Below are 20,543 nucleotides of genomic sequence, written 5' to 3'. Positions count from 1 at the left end.
TTTTCGTCTTTCTCAACATAACTTTGATTTACAACCTTTTGTTTTATTTTAACTATATACAGTCAACACTACAATAAGCTTAAAAACCCTCTACTGCCCAGAGGTTCAAAGAAAAAAACTAAAACAAAAACAAAAAACAATAAGAAAACAGTGAAGCACAGACATCGCGCCCTGACCTTTTTTTTGTGTCCGTTTAAAAACATTTTGCTAAACGTTAATAAAGCACTCGTGTGATTACACAAAAGCAGAGAAGGGAAAAGTAAAGATTGTGTTTGCGCAAAATGAAAAGAAAAAAAAAAGCAAAAAAAAAAGCATCCATTGAGTGAAATCTGTTATGAGGATCAGTTCTGCGTCTGGTGTTACGTCTCCACAGTGTTCCCAGAATGCCTTGCGTCATGCCGTTCAAAAAGGCTGAAGATGCAGGGCTGTAGCATCGCGTTGCGTTTTCTTCTCTCTCTCTTTCTTTTCCTTTCTTTCTTTCTTTCTTTCTTAGCTTCAATAGCTTGGGGCGCTAACGTTTTAGTTTTTATTACATTTTTTTTCGCTAGCGCGAGAAGAAGCTTTTTCTCTTTTTTTTTTCAGTTGTTTTGGACCTGAGGTTGATTGGCTTTGAGGCTGCGCAGGGCCCGCCGCGCCGCCGCAGACTTGGCGATGCGGTAGCTGCGTCCGACGCCTTTGAACTTGCCCTTCCCCACCACCTCCACCGTTACGCGCACCTTGCCGTCATACGTCCTCTCCGCAGGGCTGTGGGGGAGGGGAGAGAGAGGCAAGGAACAAGTCATTTCCATGGAAACCAAAGCAAAATACCCATCTCTCGAACTGGAAATGTTCGTATGTCCAAGTGCTAACGCGCAATTTGTGAAACAGTATGAACCAACAGGAGTCCCACACCATTAACACTCAAATACCTGGAACGCGCCCGAGTCGCGTTAGATTTTAACCACTTTAACCACTATTTTATGCCTTAACCGTTGAAAGATAGCAGATATACAAGCTCACAGCGCAGCACCGAGTGCTGCGCTGCGAGCTTGTAGATCTGCTATTTTTGAAAAAACATGAAAATGTGTGCAAGTCTTTGAATATCTTTGACCCGATCTTTGACCCAACTTCTAAATCCTTCCTCTAAATCAGTGGTTCTCAAACTTTTTCATATCAAGGACCCCCAAAATTACAGGTATTTAGCCACGGACCCCCATCTCAAAATATGTTGTTCCAGGGACCCCCCAGAAGCAAATATTTGAGTTACAAATGTTCGCTTTTAAATAGATATATTCAAAGAAAAATCATGATTTTTCAAAAATAGCAGATCTACAAGCTCGCAGCGCGGCACTCGGTGCCGCGCTGTGAGCTTGTATATCTGCTATTTTTCAATGGTTAAAGCAGTCAATAATCCTAACCCTAAATGGGTTAACACAATAATTATGTTTTAGTAATATTGTTTCTGCTGTTCTACTATACTGCACAAGGCGAAGAAGTCAGGCTTTAAGCTTTTATAAAAGTAAGAAATATCCAAGACTGTTAAGACAGGGGTCTTCAACGTTTTCAGGCCAAGGACCCCTTAGCTAAGAGAGATGAAGCAGGGACCCCCCTCTACATATTGTATAAATGTGTGATGCTGATTTTCATCGATTTCATAGATGGATTCATAGACTTGTTTGACAGCGCTGTCATCAGTCTATCTTGGATTAGTGTTTTTAGTTAACTTGACCTTTCACTCTGTACTTGGTCTGCTCTTTTTTTTACCTCTACACCAAACCTATTTGCCAAAAATAGCCAAACTACAAAGCTCTCAACGGCTCGCAGCGTGAGGTGTTGAGAGCTTGTAGATCTGCTATTGTTGGCTAAAGTTCTCCTCAGAATAGGGATGCGAAGTTGTTAATTTAAAAGAATGATCCTATCACAAATATTTGGCGGCCCCCTGTAGTAACTCGGGGGACCCCCTAGGGGTCCCCAACCCCCTGTTGAAGACCCCTGTGTTTCGTGCAGAAATCTTTCTGCACAAATTGCTAGTTTGACGACTGCAAATGAAAACGGATCCTTTTTTTTTTACCTGAACTTGGCAGTTTCCGGCTCCATCTCCAGCAGCTCTCTGACAGGAGAGCGGGGCACATTCGCAGAGAACTTCTCTGTTGAGGGGGAGGAAGAGGAGGGCATGGTAATGAAAAACAAAACTCTTGAATAACATAACAGTATACCACCTCAACTCTCTTTGCAAATTCCTCCCGGTAATATGTCATCATCAACAGGCCTAGTATAAGCCATTTAGAACGGGTACACGTTATTGTGTATCATTATTTTATGATTTAACTATTGAAAAATAGCAGATATACAAGCTCACAGCGCGGCACCGAGTGCCGCGCTGCGAGCTTGTAGATCTGCTATTTTTGAAAAATCATGAAAATTTAAATTTTGACCCAATTCTATGAGTGTCTTTTGAATCCTTCTAAGATTTTTTGAAAAACCTATGTTTCTATGTCAGCAATCTGGCTCGCCATCGTCAAAGAAAAGGTCCTTTTCACTTAACTGGAGCTCAGTCAGTCTGTTCTTGAGAGACTACTATGTCAGTGGTTCTCAAACCTTTTCACGTGAAGGACCCCCAAAATGATATGTATTTGGCCACGAATATTTAGTTCCAGGAACCACCCAGAAGCAAAATTTGAGTTACAAACGTTCGCTTTGAAAATACATATATTCAAAGATTTGCACACATTTTCTCGACTTTTTCAAAAATAGCAGATATACAAGCTCGCAGCGCGGCACTCGGTGCCGCGCTGTGAGCTTGTATATCTGCTATTTTTCACTGGTTAAAGCATTCAATAACTCTAGGCCTAAATGGTATAAAGTGTGCAATCACTGGAGTCCCACCCCCCGCCCGACACGAACAGCCACGACAATCAGGGGAGATGGGGGTAAAAGGAAATTGGTTTCCCTTTCCACTCGCTCCTCTCTTCCTTACCTATAAGTGGCCTCATCATTGGATAATACACTTGCCACACGGTCTCCAGTGACATCCCGCTGTCCATGTAAATTGCTCCGGCCAGCGACTCGAAGATGTCCCCCATGGCTTTGGGGACCTCGATGTCCTCCTCCTTCTCCTCGTCTTCTTCGGAGCGCCGCAGCTGAGAGAGAGAAAAAATAAGATAAAATAAAGACAAGAAAGGCTGGGCGGTTATCGTCTTCTTCGTATGTCCAAAAACTGTTCAGGAACGGCAAAAAAAAGTAGCCGGGTCGACGAGCTGGAAACGTATCACGTGTGACACTGTAGTGTGATCGGCTAGGGCGTTAATTAGTTCACCCATTAAGACCAAAAGAATACCTAAAAATGTCTTCTAAATCTAAAAAAAAAAAGAAACAGGTGTTTCTTTATCTGCGGTGATCAAAGTTATTAATGTCAAGGACCCCTAGGATTAGCTATATGTACTGTATCTGACCGTGCATTTCAAAATATTTTCGTTCCAGGGACCCCCCCCAGAATTAAAAGAATAAATAAATCAATGATTTGCAAAAATGTTCAAGTTCCTTCGAAAAAAATTGCAGATCTACAAGCTATAGCTAAGCTTGTATATCTGCTATTTTTGAATAGCCAAAGTATAACAAAATAATGTTTAAAGTGGTTACGTGATACAAATCCCGTTCCCGGTCTTAATGGCATAATTTACATTTTTGTCAACATTTTTAATCACGATTTTGTAACCCATTTTTCACCAATTAGGCACCGGGTAGTAGGGGTGGGTGAGTAGGGCAGGGGCTGTTAAGTATGACATCATTTTGTAGGCAGAGGAGAATTTCTGCCCCCAGTTTCTGTGAATCTTTTTACTATTTTTACTATTTACACATTTTTCTTCTCTTTGTTGTTGAAAGGAAAGTGTTAGAATTATACTTTAGTCGTTATTTTTTAGTCGTTTTTTGAAATAGAGAGGGACAGAAAATGCTCTGGGGGCAGATTCTCCTCTGCCTACAAAATGATGTCACGGCTTAAAAGCCCCATAATTTACGAAAAAAAGCTCCAAAAAAGCACCGTTATATTTCATGCCATGGAAGCGCGCAACGCGTCTCAAGAGTGTATCAGGATACGGGGCCGTGGTGTTCAGCCTCTCTTGAGGGCTTTGAAAGCAGACCCCTCATACAGAATGGAAGACGTCACCGTCTTTTCCAAAACCACACATTGCTTCACTGACAGACGCAATGAAACTCAGTCCCATCGAAGAGATCAAGATGCTTCCGACTGCTTCTTCCATTACACCAGGGGTCTTCCAACGTTTTCAGGCCAATAGACCGCTCTTAGCATAGAGGGAAATACAGCAGGGACCCCCACTACATGTTCTATAAAATTATGTTTGCAGATTTTCATCGATTTCATAGATAGATTCATAGACTTGTTTGACAGCAATGACATTTTGGATTCATATTAATGTGTTATTTTGACTTTACCTTTCACTCTGTACTTGCTCTGCTCTTTTCTCACCTCTACACCAAATCTCTTTGCCGAAAATAACTTGTAGATCTGCTATTTTTGGCTAAAGTTCTCCTCAGAATAGGGATGCGAGGGTTCAAGTTGTTCATTTAAAACAATTATTCTATCTATCACAAAGATTTGGCAGCCCCCCCCCCCTGTAATAACTCTGAGGACCCCTTAGGGGTCCCGGAAACCCTGTTGAAGACCCCTGCATTATACAGTATGTTACAATCCAAGGCTGCATCCATCTGATCATTTCTTTGCAGTTATTCTAGGACTCAAATTCTCAAAAAATAGTTTGATTAATTGAATAATCAAGAAGCAAATTCTTTATATAAAAATGAATTGAACAATCAAACTTAACCTTCGTTATTTAGAATAGTGGGATCCACTATTCAGATTTTCAATGCCTTTTACATTTTTGGCATTTTTTATACATCTCCACCTATAATGACATGCCATCAGATATAATCAATTAAATGTAATAGTTTGATTAACTGTTACACCCATAATCGAATGTATCGAGATACAAGGCTCCATGTGTTTGGCTACACTTCAGGGCTTTGCAAACAAATGCAAAACTATGTCAAAACAAGGCTATTGCATACAAAACGACAGCCCTCGCCTCGTTTTACGACAACGATCGCTCCAAACTGACAGGCACAATGAAACTCGCTCCGATTGAAGAGATTAAGATTCTCGCGACCGCTTGTTCAATTATTATGTTACAACCTAATGTTATTAGTTGGGGAATAAATACCAAAGTTGCAGAGCGCTGTCACTTTACGAGCAATTTATTTTTTTCTTTTAATTTTTCTGTCCGGTTGATTTTCTTGACTTGTTTTCCCTCTCTCTCTCTCTTTCTGCATCCAGCGCTCTCCCCTGAGGCATGAAATAACCTCTCTGCCCGAATCAGCAGAGATCGTTGGCCGAGATAGAACCGCTCTAGACAAATTAAATCCAACTGCGTTTTAGTTCCTTCGATATTCAAAAAATCGCTAAAATATAAAACAGATTCATACAAACTGACAACCCCTCCATTCTTGGGTTTGAACTGATCTTGAACACTAATAATTACAAAAAAAAAAAAAAAAAAGATTATGTTTCTTTCTTTAAGGATTTGAAGCTTAGTACCAACACTTGAAACCAGAGGAGTTTTTGAGACACGGTGGATGAGAGGGTAGCACTTAACCACTTGACCACCAGAGAATGTTAGAGGCAGGGGTGAAAATATTGAAAATAGCAGACGGTCGGCTATTTCTGGTGCTTGAAACCACACTGAACATAAAGTCAATACTGGAGATGTGGCGTACAGCATGGATTTCTACACAGAGAGCAATTCTTTCAACATAAGATGCTGCATTCAAAGATGCAGTTCAGGAGAGTTTGGACAAGGCAATTCTCTAGGAATGCCACCTTCAGGGTATGACATGGTTTCTTTCACCATAGTGAAAACTGCATACATGGTCTGTAGAGGGGACTTTTTATAGGCGGGTAAAACGGCAGGGGCTCAAGCCCCCTTTGATGTCTATGTGTGCATGTGCCTGTTGACCACCCTATATCGTCTTTGTCGGGTTGTAACCCAGCAGAGCATGATCCCCCTCCCTTCGGAAACGGGGCCGCAGGACAGTATTCCAACATGACAACGGCCCCAAACACACCTCCGAGACGACCACTGCCTTGCTAAAGAAGCTGAGGGTAAAGGTGATGGACTGGCAAAGCATGTCCATCCACATCCACCAGCTCTGTGATGTTGCCATGGAGGAGTGGAAGAGGGTTCCAGTGGCAACCTGTGAGGCTCTGGTGAACTCCATGCCCAAGAGGGTTAAGGCAAGTAATGGTGGCTAAACAAAATATTGACACTTGACATTTTCACTTAGGGGTTTACTCACTTTTGTTGCCAGCCATTTAGATATTAATGGCTTTGTATTGAATTATTTAGGGGAAAATAAAGATAACACCGTTATAAGCTGCACACTGACTACTTTACATTATGGCTGTCAAAGTTTTTTTTTTAAAAGCCTAAAAACTTGAGTAAAAACGAACCTATGAGAGACAGAACTCACCTCGGAGTCCATGCCTTGCATCTCGTTCTTCTCCAGCTGGAACTGCACAAAGTCGTCGATGACGTGGAACAGCTCGGGCGAGACGGCCTTGAAGTACTTGTGGTAGTCGTACTTGACGGCCAGCGAGGCGAAGATGGTGTTGTTGACCAGCGCCGAGCGCAGGTCGGTCAGCACGCCGGGGGAGTGCTGCCGCGGGTCTTCATAAAGGTGCTTGGTTATGAGGTAGTCCAGGATGGCGTCGCCCAGGAACTCCAGCCGCTGGTAACAATCTGGTTGGGTGGGGGAGGGGAGGGGAGAAAGGGCAGTGGTGGAACAAAAGCATAGATATAAAAAGCTACAGTAGATACCAGCTCCGTGCGGCCCCCACCTGCGGCATGCGGCCCCCACCTTCACTTAATGTGGCCCACAGGTTAATATCGGAATACTGATATATTATTGATTTCAGCTGTGTTGCAATTACAGATAATGCAAACATGACCCGCTTTGATTACTTCCCTCTATATTAGTAGTTTTATTTTTTTGGCTTTATTTTTTAAATGTCATCTGACATCATACAATCCCTTTTATGCCCATACATGGAGATCCCTGTCTGAACCAGCCACACCACTGTGATGTCCCCTGTTTATGCCCATATATGGAGATCCCTGCTCTGAGTATCTGACATCGCTGTGATGTCACCTGTGACGTCACAGTGATGTGTCAGGGGAAACACAAGTGTCAGGTGTTACCTGTCCAGTTGGCTGGTCAAGCTCTGATGGTTACGATAGTAAACTGCGACCTACGGTCGCAATAATTGCTTTAACTATGTACCTGTTTCTAAATATTGTTGTACATTAAAAACTTGAAATGGGTCGTTCTGCATAGTACTTGGGATTTGTTGATGTAAATGTTCACATAGAGTGTAATAATTGGTAAAACAAACTTTTGGCCTATTTGTGGAGATAAGCGACCAACGGTCGCTTATCTCCCGATTAGGGAGTCTTACTGGTGGTAGGAGGTGTGGGTTTAACCCATTTACGCCTAGAATTATTGAATGCTTTAACCAGTGAAAAATAGCAGATTTACAAGCTCACAGCGCGGCACCGAGTGCCGCGCTGCGAGCTTGTAGATCTGCTATTTTTGAAAAAGTTGTGAAAATGTGTGCAAATCTTTGAATATAGGTATTTTCAAAGCGAACGTTTGTAACTCAAATTTTGCTTCTGGGTGGTCCCTGGAACTAAATATTTTTGAGATGGGGGTCCGTGGCCAAATAAATATCATTTTGGGGGTCCTTCACGTGAAAAGGTTTGAGAACCACTGACATAGTAGTCTCTCAAGAACAGACAAACTGAGCTCCATTTAAGAGAAAAGGACCTTTTTCTTTGACGATGGCTGGCCAGATCGCTGACATAGAAACATAGGTTTTTCAAAAAAACCTTAGAAGGATTCAAAAGACACTCATAGAATCGGGTCAAGATTCTAATTTTCACGATTTTTCAAAAATAGCAGATCTACAAGCTTGCAGCGTGGCACTCGGTGCCACGCTGTGAGCTTGTATATCTGCTATTTTCCAATAGTTAAAGCTTAAAATAATGATACACAACAATGTGTACCCGTTCTGAATGGCTATGTACCTGTGATGGTGTTGTAATGGTAGGATGTACCTGTGATGGTGTTGTAATGGTAGGAGGTACCTGTGATGGTGTTGTAATGGTAGGATGTACCTGTGATGGTGTTGTAATGGTAGGATGTACCTGTGATGGTGTTGTAATGGTAGGAGGTACCTGTGATGGTGTTGTAATGGTAGGATGTACCTGTGATGGTGTTGTAATGGTAGGATGTACCTGTGATGGTGTTGTAATGGTAGGATGTACCTGTGATGGTGTTGTAATGGTAGGAGGTACCTGTGATGGTGTTGTAATGGTAGGAGGTACCTGTGATGGTGTTGTAATGGTAGGATGCACCTGTGATGGTGTTGTAATGGTAGGATGTACCTGTGATGGTGTTGTAATGGTAGGATGTACCTGTGATGGTGTTGTAATGGTAGGATGTACCTGTGATGGTGTTGTAATGGTAGGAGGTACCTGTGATGGTGTTGTAATGGTAGGATGTACCTGTGATGGTGTTGTAATGGTAGGATGTACCTGTGATGGTGTTGTAATGGTAGGATGTACCTGTGATGGTGTTGTAATGGTAGGAGGTACCTGTGATGGTGTTGTAATGGTAGGAGGTACCTGTGATGGTGTTGTAATGGTAGGATGCACCTGTGATGGTGTTGTAATGGTAGGATGCACCTGTGATGGTGTTGTAATGGTAGGATGCACCTGTGATGGTGTTGTAATGGTAGGATGTACCTGTGATGGTGTTGTAATGGTAGGATGTACCTGTGATGGTGTTGTAATGGTAGGATGTACCTGTGATGGTGTTGTAATGGTAGGAGGTGTGGGTTTAACCCATTTAGGCCTAGAATTATTGAATGCTTTAACCAGTGAAAAATAGCAGATATACAAGCTCACAGCGCGCGCTGCAAGCTTGTAGATCTGCTATTTTTGAAAAAGTCGTGAAAATGTGTGCAAATCTTTGAATATATGTATTTTCAAAGCGAACGTTTGTAACTCAAATTTTGCTTCTGGGTGGTCCCTGGAACTAAATATTCGTGGCCAAATACATATCATTTTGGGGGTCCTTCACATGAAAAGGTTTGAGAACCACTGACATAGTAGTCTCTCAAGAACAGACTAGCTGAGCTCCATTTAAGTGAAAAGGACCTTTTCTTTGACGATGGCTGGCCAGATTGCTGACATAGAAACATAGGTTTTTCAAAAAACCTTAGAAGGATTCAAAAGACACTCATAGAATCGGGTCAAGATTCTAATTTTCACGATTTTTCAAAAATAGCAGATCTACAAGCTCGCGGCGCGGCACTCGGTGCCACGCTGTGAGCTTGTATATCTGCTATTTTCCAATAGTTAAAGCATAAAATAATGATACACAATAATGTGTACCCGTTCTGAATGGCGATGTACCTGTGATGGTGTTGTAATGGTAGGAGGCGTGGGTGAAGGCCTGCAGCAGGTAGGCCTTGTTGTGGAAGGTGTAGTTGATCTTGCTCTCAAAGTTCTGGAAGCCAGAGATGAGGTGGTTGAGGGTGCGCTCGGCGTCCGGGTGGTCCAGCATGCAGCGCGGCGGGATCTTCAGCCAGCCGTAGCGGAGGTCCGCCGAGGCCGACGCCTGGCCGCCAGCCGGGGCCCGCCTCTCCACCGGTAACACCTATATGGTTCAGGACAGGCAGGATGGGATGTGAAGCACTATGTAGAGCTATGACATAGTATATCGAACACACAGCAGTTGTTTTAACGCATGCCGAACCTGTCTTAAGCAGGGGTCCTCAACGTTTTCAGGTCAAGGACCCCTTAGTTGAGAGAGAGAGGAAGCAGAGACCCGCAGATTCCATATAGTTTCATCGTTTGACAGCACAATCGTCAGTGTATTTTGGATTCATGTCAATGTGTGTTGTCAGATATTTAACCACTTGAACCGTCAATACTTAATAAACTTGACCTTTCACTCTGTACGTAGTGTGCTCTTTTTTCCCCTCTAAACCAAACCGAAAATAGCCGATCAACAAGCTCACAACGCTTCGCAGCGCTAAAGTTCTCAGAATATGGAAGTTAGGGTTCAAGTGAATAATATAAAAAAGTAGAAAAAAATTCCCAACACACAAATATTTGAAGGACCCCCTAGGGGTCCCGGAACCCCTGTTGAAGACCCTTGGTCTAAAGCCCTTGGTCTATTAGCTTTTTGGGGACCATCTTTAAAAAAAAAAAAAAAAAAAGTTCAAATAATAATAATTAACAACAAAATGTAAGGAACTCAAAAATTCAGGGATCCATGTTACAAATATATGTCTGCGACACACCCATGGGTCCCGACCCAGTGTTGGGGAACCAGTGTGTGTATAGCGCAGTGGTTCGAAACCTTTAAGGCCACAAGCCCCCAAATAATCATAATTTTACTGGGGACACTCCCCCACCCAGACGAGCATTAGAGTCAAGGCATTACATTTTGTATAACACGATTCTATCGTGAAAATAGCCGATCTACATGCTCGCAAAGCGAGGCGTTGTGAGCATGTAGATCGGCTATGTTTCCACAATTTTTGCCTCTAATATTTGACAATTTGGCCAATGTTTAATTTGCAATTTTAGAGGTATTAAAAAGTCCTTAAATTGTCACTTGAAATGTACATATACCCTCTATACACCAACGCTTATACCTCTGTAAATGTTATGTTGGTTTGTTTGAGAAAACTTTGAGAAACTACGTTGCACATTAACTCTCAAATACCTGGAACGCGCCCGAGTCGCGTTAGATTTTAACCACTTTAACCATTATTTTATGCTTTAACTTTAGAAAAATAGCAGATATACAAGCTCACAGCACGGCACCGAGTGCCGCGCTGCGAGCTTGTAGATCTGCTATTTTTGAAAAATCGTGAAAATGTGTGCAAGTCTATGAATATCTTTGACCCGATCTTTGACCCGACTTCTAAATCCTTCCTCTAAATCAGTGGTTCTCAAACTTTTTCATGTCAAGGACCCCCAAAATTACAGGCATTTAGCCACGGACCCCCGTCTCAAAATATGTTGTTCCAGGGACCCCCCAGAAGCAAATATTTGATTTACAAATGTTCGCTTTTAAATAGATATATTCAAAGACTTGCAAAGAAAAATCATGATTTTTCAAAAATAGCAGATCTACAAGCTCGCAGCGCGGCACTCGGTGCCGCGCTGTGAGCTTGTATATCTGCTATTTTTCAGTAGTTAAAGCAGTCAATAATCGTAGGCCTAAATGGGTTAAGTTAATCATCTGGGGACCGCCCCCAAAATAATTTGGGGACCCCCCCCCCCCCTGCGTATAGTGTACCTTGAGCCCCAGGGAGCAGAGGAACATCTGTGCCGCGCGCTCCCCACAGCTGGTCAGGTAGCAGCCCAGCAGCGCCTCCACGCAGTCGGCGATGCTCTTGTCGGCGATGCACTGCTCCGTGTGCAGGTCGTAGGAGATGGACTGCTTGCCCAGCTCGGCGCCGCAGTTCTCCTCCGACGGGTTCCAGAAGCCCACCACGAAGTCGTCCTCCTCGCCCGCCTTGCTGGGGTCCAGGTAGCACATGGCGTCCCACGAGCTGTAGTCGAACTCTTCGCCGCCGCCCCCCGAGGAAGACGAGTGGCCGCCGCCGCTGGGGGCCGTGGCCTCCGACGCGGGGTGGTGGCCGCTGGCAGGGTGCGCCGAGTGCTTCTTGGGGGGCTTCCACTCCTCGTGGGGGGATTCTGGGGCTGTGGGGGAGAAGAGGCAACAAGGTTATTAACACTTTCCCAGCCTCCCAGAAATGGCTGTGCGGTTATTTAGTCGGGGAATTTCTATTATTTCAGGAATATACCTTATGATCTGAGACAGCATTCATTTTACAAGACCACCAGGGAGCCCCAACTACATGTCTATCGTTGATTTTGTACTCGCGCTGTTCAAGCTGCATCTCTCCATTGGCCTTCACTAGGGGATTTTAGCGGAAACATCCTTCCCACGAGGCGCTCCGCGTGCACGATCCGTGCACATCTATATAAGCGCACGGCTTGCTCTCTATATGCACACTCCATGTCAACTTTTGTCTGTATGAAAATACAACCTAAAGAGGCTGAGATGACGCTACTGTTTATAAAGCATTGCTATGCTAAAAATAGCTATCGTGACCTGGAAAGCGATCAAGCATTTCCGGTTTTGCTGCTTAAACGCTGATCATTTGGAATAAGAAGTGGAAGAAGAAGAAGAGGAAGATCTTTTTTTTGCGATAATTATAATTTTTTGTTTGTTTTTAATTACAAAATCCGGGGGATTCTGGCAGTGGCTGACTGATCCTACCAAGGAATTTCGATAGATTGCGTTTGGGCTGGGAAGTGTTAAGAGTTAACTTTTTTTTTTGTGCCAACAGAGCACACAAGTACTGCGTTCGGCTGCGTATGTAGGTAGGTAAAAAAATCTAACGTAACAAAGATGCGTTCCCGGGTCTTAGCAAGTCGACTCCACTAACCTGGGGAGGAGGAAGGGGAGGGGGCGGCGGCGGCGGCAGCCGGGGTGGGCGAGGGCGGGAAGGTTCCCAGGGAGATCTTCTTGCCGAAGGCGCCGGAGCCCATCAGCATGTTGTCTATGAACTTGATGTGCTCCTGGTAGTACTCCAGGTCATCCTCCATGGGCTCCTCCATGACGTCCCCCGCCTTGGGCTCCTCCTCCCCCTTCAGCATCAGCTCCTCCTCCTCCTCGCCGTCCAACAGCTCGTCCTCGTCGAAGTCGTCGTCCGCCCGCCCGTTGGCCTGCAGCTCTTCTTTGGCCTGAGAGATAATTGACACTTTGAACGACTGGGGTGCAGATTGCAGAGAAGGACTGGTATAATATCTGTAAGACAGCCCTTATGCCTCATTCACATACAGAAAAGCCAAGCTAATGGTTTGCTTGGTAATTCAATGTATTCTCTATGCAAACCAGCTTTTAAAATGTCCATTTTTAAAGCTGGTTTGCATAGATAATACATTGAATTACCAAGCAAACCATTAGCTTGGCTTCTCTCAGTGTGAATGCAGCATTAGAGTGTGGAGGGAATTTTGCTGGAAGAACGCAATTCGATATTTCATAAATACAAAGATCAGAGCAAGTCACAGCAGAGAAACAACCATGTTGGGGATTATGTGGATAATAATAAATAATAATAAAACTTTATTTGTATAGCACCTTTCATGACATGAAATGCAGCTCAAAGCGCTTTACAGAGCAGAAAATGAAGCACAAGGATACATGGATGCTGACCACAAATATATATTTTGGAATTGTCCAAAAATTGACAAGTATTGGGATGATATGTGGTCAGTACTTAAGAAGATATTAAAATATGAAATACCGACAAGTGTGGTACTTAAACCTCTAGGAAATTTGACGCAGGAAAACACATGGAGATGACATGTATCTGGTCAAGGTGCTGCTGGCAGCCAGCAAAAAAGTGATAACAAGATTGTGGTATAAAAGTGACCCTCCAACTTGTGAGCAGTGGCTGTGCATTGTTGTGATGGAGAGATTTACACATAAACTCAGGATACAAGAAGAACTGTTCCTTGAGAAATGGGAGAAAGGGACTGAATATAAAACCCAACAAAATGACACCACGGACATTTAACTCATTTAGTGCCCATGAAATTAACGGATTATAAAGTCCACGATGCCAGTCTCAGGTAGGCATCAACCCCGTTATCTTATTTTGAAGGCCAGAAGTCCACAGCGCAAACACTTCCGGTCTGACGCCATCGGGTCCTGCGCCGGAACCGATCGTTGTCCACGTGGAGTTGTGTAATGGCGGACCGGGAGCTTTTATACATGTGTAACATAAGCGAGCATCTGCCTCCATCCTAGCTTCTAAAGTGTAGTTTTGAGATAATGGACATTAAAGATGAGATCCCCCGTCCACCTCAATGTTATGGATGGGACTATTTTGTGCTCGTGGAGCCGTGATGATGCGAAATCAGCGACGGATTTCGTCTCCGGACCTCCGGCCATTGTTCTCGGTAATGTATCCGCCGTTACAGTAATGTATTACTTTTCACGAGAATACTCGGGATTGGCACCATGTGATACTCGAGTATTTTTCACGAGTCTTCTCGGGATTGGCACTATATGAGTTAACATGGACTAAAAATTTCTACACAGAGACGGCAATTCTTTCAACATAAGATGCTGCATTCAAGTTCAGGAGAGTTTGGACAAAGGAAAATTCTCTTGAATGCTGTCTGGAAAGGGGACATTTGCATTTCCTTCACCATAGTAAAAACTGCATTCATGGTCTGGAGAAGGACACTTTTTACAGACGGATAAAAGGGCAGGGGCTCAAGCCCCCTTTGATGTCTAATGTGTGCACGTGCCTGCGCCCCGGTGTTCACCCCGGAATCTAGACGCATACGACAGGGCTGTAGCGGTGAAAACCCAGGCTGGACGGCTGACCTCAAGGAAGGAGACGCGGATGGATTACAACCCCCAAATCGTATCGCTTGTGTCTTTATCAAAATAAGAGCTCCGTGTTCTGATGCCTGCGATCAGGGCCCCCAGGAACTCGACTCGACTCAGAAAGCGGTCGCGACCCCCCGAGAGGGATTAGGAAGAGATTAGGGAGGTTTTTGGAGCTCTAAACCGACGCACCGGGTCAGCTGAACGCGGCCCTCGGGGGACACCGCGGGGATGAGGCGTGACGAGCGGCCTGGCCAAACCTGTGAAGTCATAGGTATTTGTTAACCTTCAAATACCGGGAACGCGCCCGAGTCGCGTTAGATTTGAACCACTATAACCATTATTTTATACTTTAACTATTGAAAAATAGCAGATATACAAGCTCACAGCGCGGCACCGAGTGCCGCGCTGCGAGCTTGTAGATCTGCTATTTTTTGAAAAATCATGAAAATGTGCGCAAGTCTTTGAATATCTTTGAACCGATCTTTGACTCGACTTCTAAATCCTTCCTCTAAATCAGTGGTTCTCAAACTGTTTCATGTCAAGGACCCCCAAAATTACACACATTTCCAAGATTTTTCAAAAAATAGCCGATCTACAAGCTCGCAGCGTGGCACTCGGTGCCGCGCTGTAAGCTTGTATATCCCAGACCTAAATAGGTTAATACTCCTTTATCGAAATCCAGGCACAATCAGGCCTGCGAAACGCATTAGTCTTTGGTGTGCGTAAATCTCGCCAACTTTGAAAAACCTAAAAAAAGGCACTCTGTGATGATAACTAATTGACCAATTACAGCATCCCTTTGAGTCTTACTAAAAAGGTAGGTCGTCCGACAGATTCAGGTCCAACTTGACCTAGTAGTGGGGGAGCCAATCGAGCAGATTCTGTTGGTTGTAATATTGGAATGTTAATTTTTGGAGACATGTATATCTTGATTCTTGGGGTTCTCAGAATGTCAAAAAAACATGTCTCCAATTTTTCTTTTTGGGTTTAGCTTGTGTAATTAGCATAATTAGCCAATTAATTGCCAAAAACAGTAAATGGCAATAACTTTGCTTCTAGGTAACTTATAAAGGTGATTTAAGAGTCTAAGTCCATGTTTGTGAGGTCCAGAAATGCATCTCTTACCATTGTGAAGTCATACAACATTTCCTAGTTAGCATAATTAGCATAAATGATGCAAAAACTAGGCGAAAATAAGCAAATTGCTGCATTTCTTTAGTTTTAGTCAACTTTGAAAGCTTCTCACAAACTCTAAGATGTATGTTTACAAGTCATCAATTATCATCATCCTAAAATAAATCATGCAACCCTTTGTCTGTGTAATAATTATGTAATAATCAAACCGAAACCAGAAATAGCTATATTTCTTTGCTTTAAGTTAATTAATAAAGATAATCTTACAGACAGTGTAAGTCTGTTTGCATGTCTAGAAAATATTCTCTTTCCATAACTAGGATATCTAACCTTTCATTATTAGCGTAATTTGCATATATATTGTAACGACCCTGCAAGAGATCGGGCCGTAACTCGCCATGCCAAGCGAGCTGCTTGCCTTGTCTGCTGAGTGGGGGGCTGGGGTTCGCTTCCCGGTTTGGGAGCGAACTGCCTCACTCAGTCTGCAAAACGTTACATTAGTGTCAGACGGGCGGGCCCGTGGAGCAAGCCTTTGCGTGAGGGACGTGAGGGACTCGGCCGTGGGCAGTGAAGTGATATAAAATAAAGAACAATACGAGAAATGGTCACAGAATTATCTGATTGTTTATTCTCAGAAAGTTCTGTAAACACATTTAAATAGAAGGGTCTCCATCTTCGTCGTTGTCATCATCAATCCCCAACAGATGTGCCTTGCTTACATTACAACACACCTATTCATCTGCCCCACATGCACATCTCAGAGCAGTTAAAATGTTGAGATCGACAAGAACAATGTGACATGCACTGGGATTTTTCACAGACACATTTGATCAGTTGGGTAATGGTGGCTGGAGCTGGGGGATCATGCGTTGTGACTAGCACCAGTTGATCTCCATCCATATTCAGTTGCTGGTGGTATCTGTGGGTTATGTACGTGGTCCTGACTCCTCATACCATACCATTGCCTGGTAATGGGCACGGGCAATGGCTTGATGTAATGCTCCTTGTGTAGGTTGCAGCTACTCGGCTTCTAATTGTTTCTTTGTGAATAACCTCCACCTGAGCTCACCAACATCCACAAGATTTGTACCGGGCTCGTACAGCTGGTAAACAAATGCTTCAATCTTGTTTTCTGCGTCAGAACTGAGCTTTTTTGTAGTACCTAGAGTAGCAAATGCAAATGGGAAAGCCATAATGGATCAAGAGATGTTCCCAGTGGGCTGACCACTTCATAGCCACACTGGACAGGAAGACCAAAGAACATAGTGAGACCCATGTAGTATTTGACCGCCATGACATTGCATCTTCACTGGGGGAGGCCACATGTAAGCGATGCCAGGGTGGCAAGCCCCCTACCACTTATCATGTGGAAGACAACACACTAATAGGGAAGGTGTCAGCAAAACTGTCAGGTATCCACACCTAAGATGAGCTGACTGTCTATCTGGCTAAGAAAGCCCTCCAATACTTCCAGGGGAAACCCAACATTTTCATAATCACGTCAAGGCAACATGTCCACTCAAACTCTATCAATGTAAAACATCTCCACAGCTCACAGGAAGAGGCTGACACAAGGATAATCCTGCACAGCCTGCTGTGTGTGGGTTACCATCAGCTGTACAAGGACACCTATTTCATCACCGGTGTGGGGAACAAAAAACGTATCATCTCACTGGAGCCAGTAGTGCACTGGGTAAAACAAGGACTTCAGTCTTACCAGGGTTACATGCTATTTCTGGAGCTGACCAGCCAGGCCATTTTGCTGGCAAGGGAAAGTTAACCTGTTGGCAAGCCCTACACCCGTGTCCTGTGGAGGTGGTATCTGCATTTGCTACTCTAGGTACTGCAAACAAGCTCAGTTCTGACACAGAAAAAAAGATTGAAGCATTTGTTTCCCAGCTACAAATACAATCCCGGTACAAATCTTGTGGATGTTGGTGAGCTCAGGTGGAGGTTATTCACAAAGAAACAATTAGAAGCAGAGAAGCTGCAACCTACACAAGGAGCATTACATCAAGCCATTGCCCGTGCCCATTACCAGGCATTTGTATGGTATGAGGAGTCAGGACCACGTACATAACCCACAGATACCACCAGCAACTGAATATGGATGGGAGGCTGAGGGAAATCAACTGGTGCTAGTCACAACACATGATCCCCCAGCTCCAGCCACCATTACCCAACTGAAATCCCAGTGCATGTCACATTGTTCTTGTCGATCTCAAACGTGTAACTGCTCTCAGATATGTGTGGGGAGGATGAATAGGTGTGTTGTAATGTAAGCAAGGCACATCTGTTGGGGATTGATGATGATGACAACAAAGATGGAGACCCTTCTATTTAAATGTGTTTACAAAACTTTCTGTAAATATTCGAACAAACAATCAATCTGTGACCATTTCTCATATTGTTCTTTATATTATATGAGGGATATACAGTATATATAGGCCTATATATATTGTAACGTTTTGCAGACTGAGTGAGGCAGTTCGCTCCCAAACCAGGAAGCGAACCCCAGCCCCCCACTCAGCAGACAAGGCAAGCAACCCGCAACGCCAAGATGGCGAGTTACGGCCCGATCTCTTGCAGGGTCGTTACACTACCCCCTCCTCATGCTTAACTGCCCACGGCCGAGTCCCTCACGTCCCTCACGCAAAGGCACGCCCGTCTGACTAATGTAGCGTTTTGCAGACTGAGTGAGGCGGTTCGCTCCCAAACCGGGAAGCGAACCCCAGCCCCCCACTCAGCAGACAAGGCAAGCAGCTCGCTTGGCATGGCGAGTTACGGCCCGATCTCTTGCAGGGTCGTTACAATATATATGCAAATTACGCTAATAATGAAAGGTTAGATATCCTAGTTATGGAAAGAGAATATTTTCTAGACATGCAAACAGACTTACACTGTCTGTAAGATCATCTTTATTAATTAACTTAAAGCAAAGAAATATAGCTATTTCTCGTTTGGGTGTGATTATTACATAATTATTACACAGACAAAGGGTTACATGATTTATTTATAGGATGATGATAATTGATGACTTGTAAACATACATCTTAGAGTTTGTGAGAAGCTTTCAAAGTTGACTAAAAATGCAGCAATTTAGGTATGTTCACCCGTTTTTTGAATAATGTATGCTAATTATGATAATTAGGAAAGGTTGTATGACTTCACAATGGTAACAGATGAATTTCTGGACCTCACAAACATGGACTTAGACTCTTAGATCACCTTTATAAGTTACCTAGAAGCAAAGTTATTGCCATTTCCTGTTTTGGGCAATGAATTGGCTAATTATGCTAATTACACATGCTAAACCCCAAAATAAAAATTGGAGACATGTTTTTTTGGCATTCTGGGAACCCCAAGAATCAAGATATACATGTCTCCAAAAATTAACATTCCAAAATTACGGAAATTGATAGGCTCCTCTACTATAGTATTAAACTCCATTTAGGCCTGAACACATTATGACGCAATATTTTATGCTTTAAATATAAAAAAAAAATAGCAGATATACTAGCTCACAGCGCGGCACCGAGTGCCGCGCTGCGAGCTTGTAGATCTGCTATTTAGAAATCTGCTATTTAGAAATCTAATTAGCAGAAAGATCTGCTAATTAGAATTTTGACCCGATTACATAAGTGTCTTTTGAATCCTAAGATTTTTTGAAAAAACTATATTTCTATGTCGGCAATCTGGCCAGCCATCGTCAAAGAAAATGTCCTTTTCACTCAACTGGAGCTCAGTTAGTCTGTTCTTGAGAGACTGCTATGTTAGTGGTTCTCAAACCTTTTCATGTGAAGGACTCCCAAAATGATATTTATTTGGCCACGGACCCCCATCTCAAAATATTTAGTTCCAGGGACCACCCAGAAGCAAAATTTGAGTTACAAACGTTAGCTTTGAAAATACATATATTCAAAGATTTGCACACATTTTCACGACTTTTTCAAAAATAGCAGATCTACAAGCTCGCAGCGCGGCACTCGGTGCCGCGCTGTGAGCTTGTATATCTGCTATTTTTCACTGGTTAAAGCATTCAATAATTCTAGGCTTAAATGGGTTAAGATCTTGTTTTTTGTTTTTTTCATTTCCGAGAGACTCTTTATATTTGCTTTTTCCTCACGGAAAATCAGTATGACATTGTATGTGACCCACGCCAAAACACTTAAGAAGGAGTATGTTCCTATTGTGCAGGGGTGAGTGCCTTCCCTGCTGACAGAATCCATGATATCACAGTCTACAGTTAGTTTAAAAAAAAAAAAACAATTGTGGAAGACTGCCAACGAGGAGCAACACCGCCCTCTTGTGGCTGTGCATCGCCATAACCACATAATGCAGGCACAGGAGATGAACATGTGTGCAATGGTGTCGCTCGATGCAATCCAAAAGAATTAGCACGTTTCGACCTCCCATTATTGGGGATTGCGATATGAAAGCTGATACATTGAGACAAATTCTTTCTACGTAATTTCGGAGAAAAATGTCAAAAGAGCACGGGAGGTGTGAAATTGTGGATTTGCTCTGCGTGTTTTCACGAACCTGCCGGCCAAGTTATTTCTGCACAAAAATACTTCACTTGTTATGAGAGCAACCGGAACACCTTTACCCTGAGATAAATGTCAGTGCAGTTTGATTTGTGAATTTAAGTCACTGATGTAAAGATCAATGTCAGAACATTTGAAGTAAATCTTTCATATTTCTCTTGAAACTTTCATATATTCTAGATAAATTGCACATTCAGTGAATTATTCCAACCCCCTTTTTTTTGTTAAAAGTTTGATTTTATTTATGGCATACAGCTCATGAATATCAAAAGTCCATATTCCAAAATATTACAATATTACACGCGACCACTCAAAACA

At 43.2% G+C, this 20,543-nt stretch overlaps 1 protein-coding gene across 1 annotated transcript in view; it reads right to left on the bottom strand.

The window, feature by feature from the left end:
* Positions 1–578: 578 nt before the first annotated feature.
* Positions 579–20,543, bottom strand: part of dicer1 (dicer 1, ribonuclease type III) — a gene marked incomplete at both ends in the record, with an annotated part of 72,619 nt that continues 52,654 nt past the window's right edge. The window contains 7 exon segments of the mRNA XM_080751145.1: positions 579–744; positions 2,051–2,126; positions 2,957–3,119; positions 6,523–6,791; positions 9,528–9,771; positions 11,428–11,834; positions 12,587–12,884. Of these exon segments, the coding sequence (XP_080607271.1) occupies positions 579–744; positions 2,051–2,126; positions 2,957–3,119; positions 6,523–6,791; positions 9,528–9,771; positions 11,428–11,834; positions 12,587–12,884 (1,623 nt within the window).

Source organism: Nannobrachium achirus, assembly GCF_963921795.1.
Source record: "Nannobrachium achirus genome assembly, chromosome: 20".
NCBI lineage: Eukaryota > Metazoa > Chordata > Actinopteri > Myctophiformes > Myctophidae > Nannobrachium > Nannobrachium achirus.
This window is presented reverse-complemented; position numbering and strand designations above follow the sequence as displayed.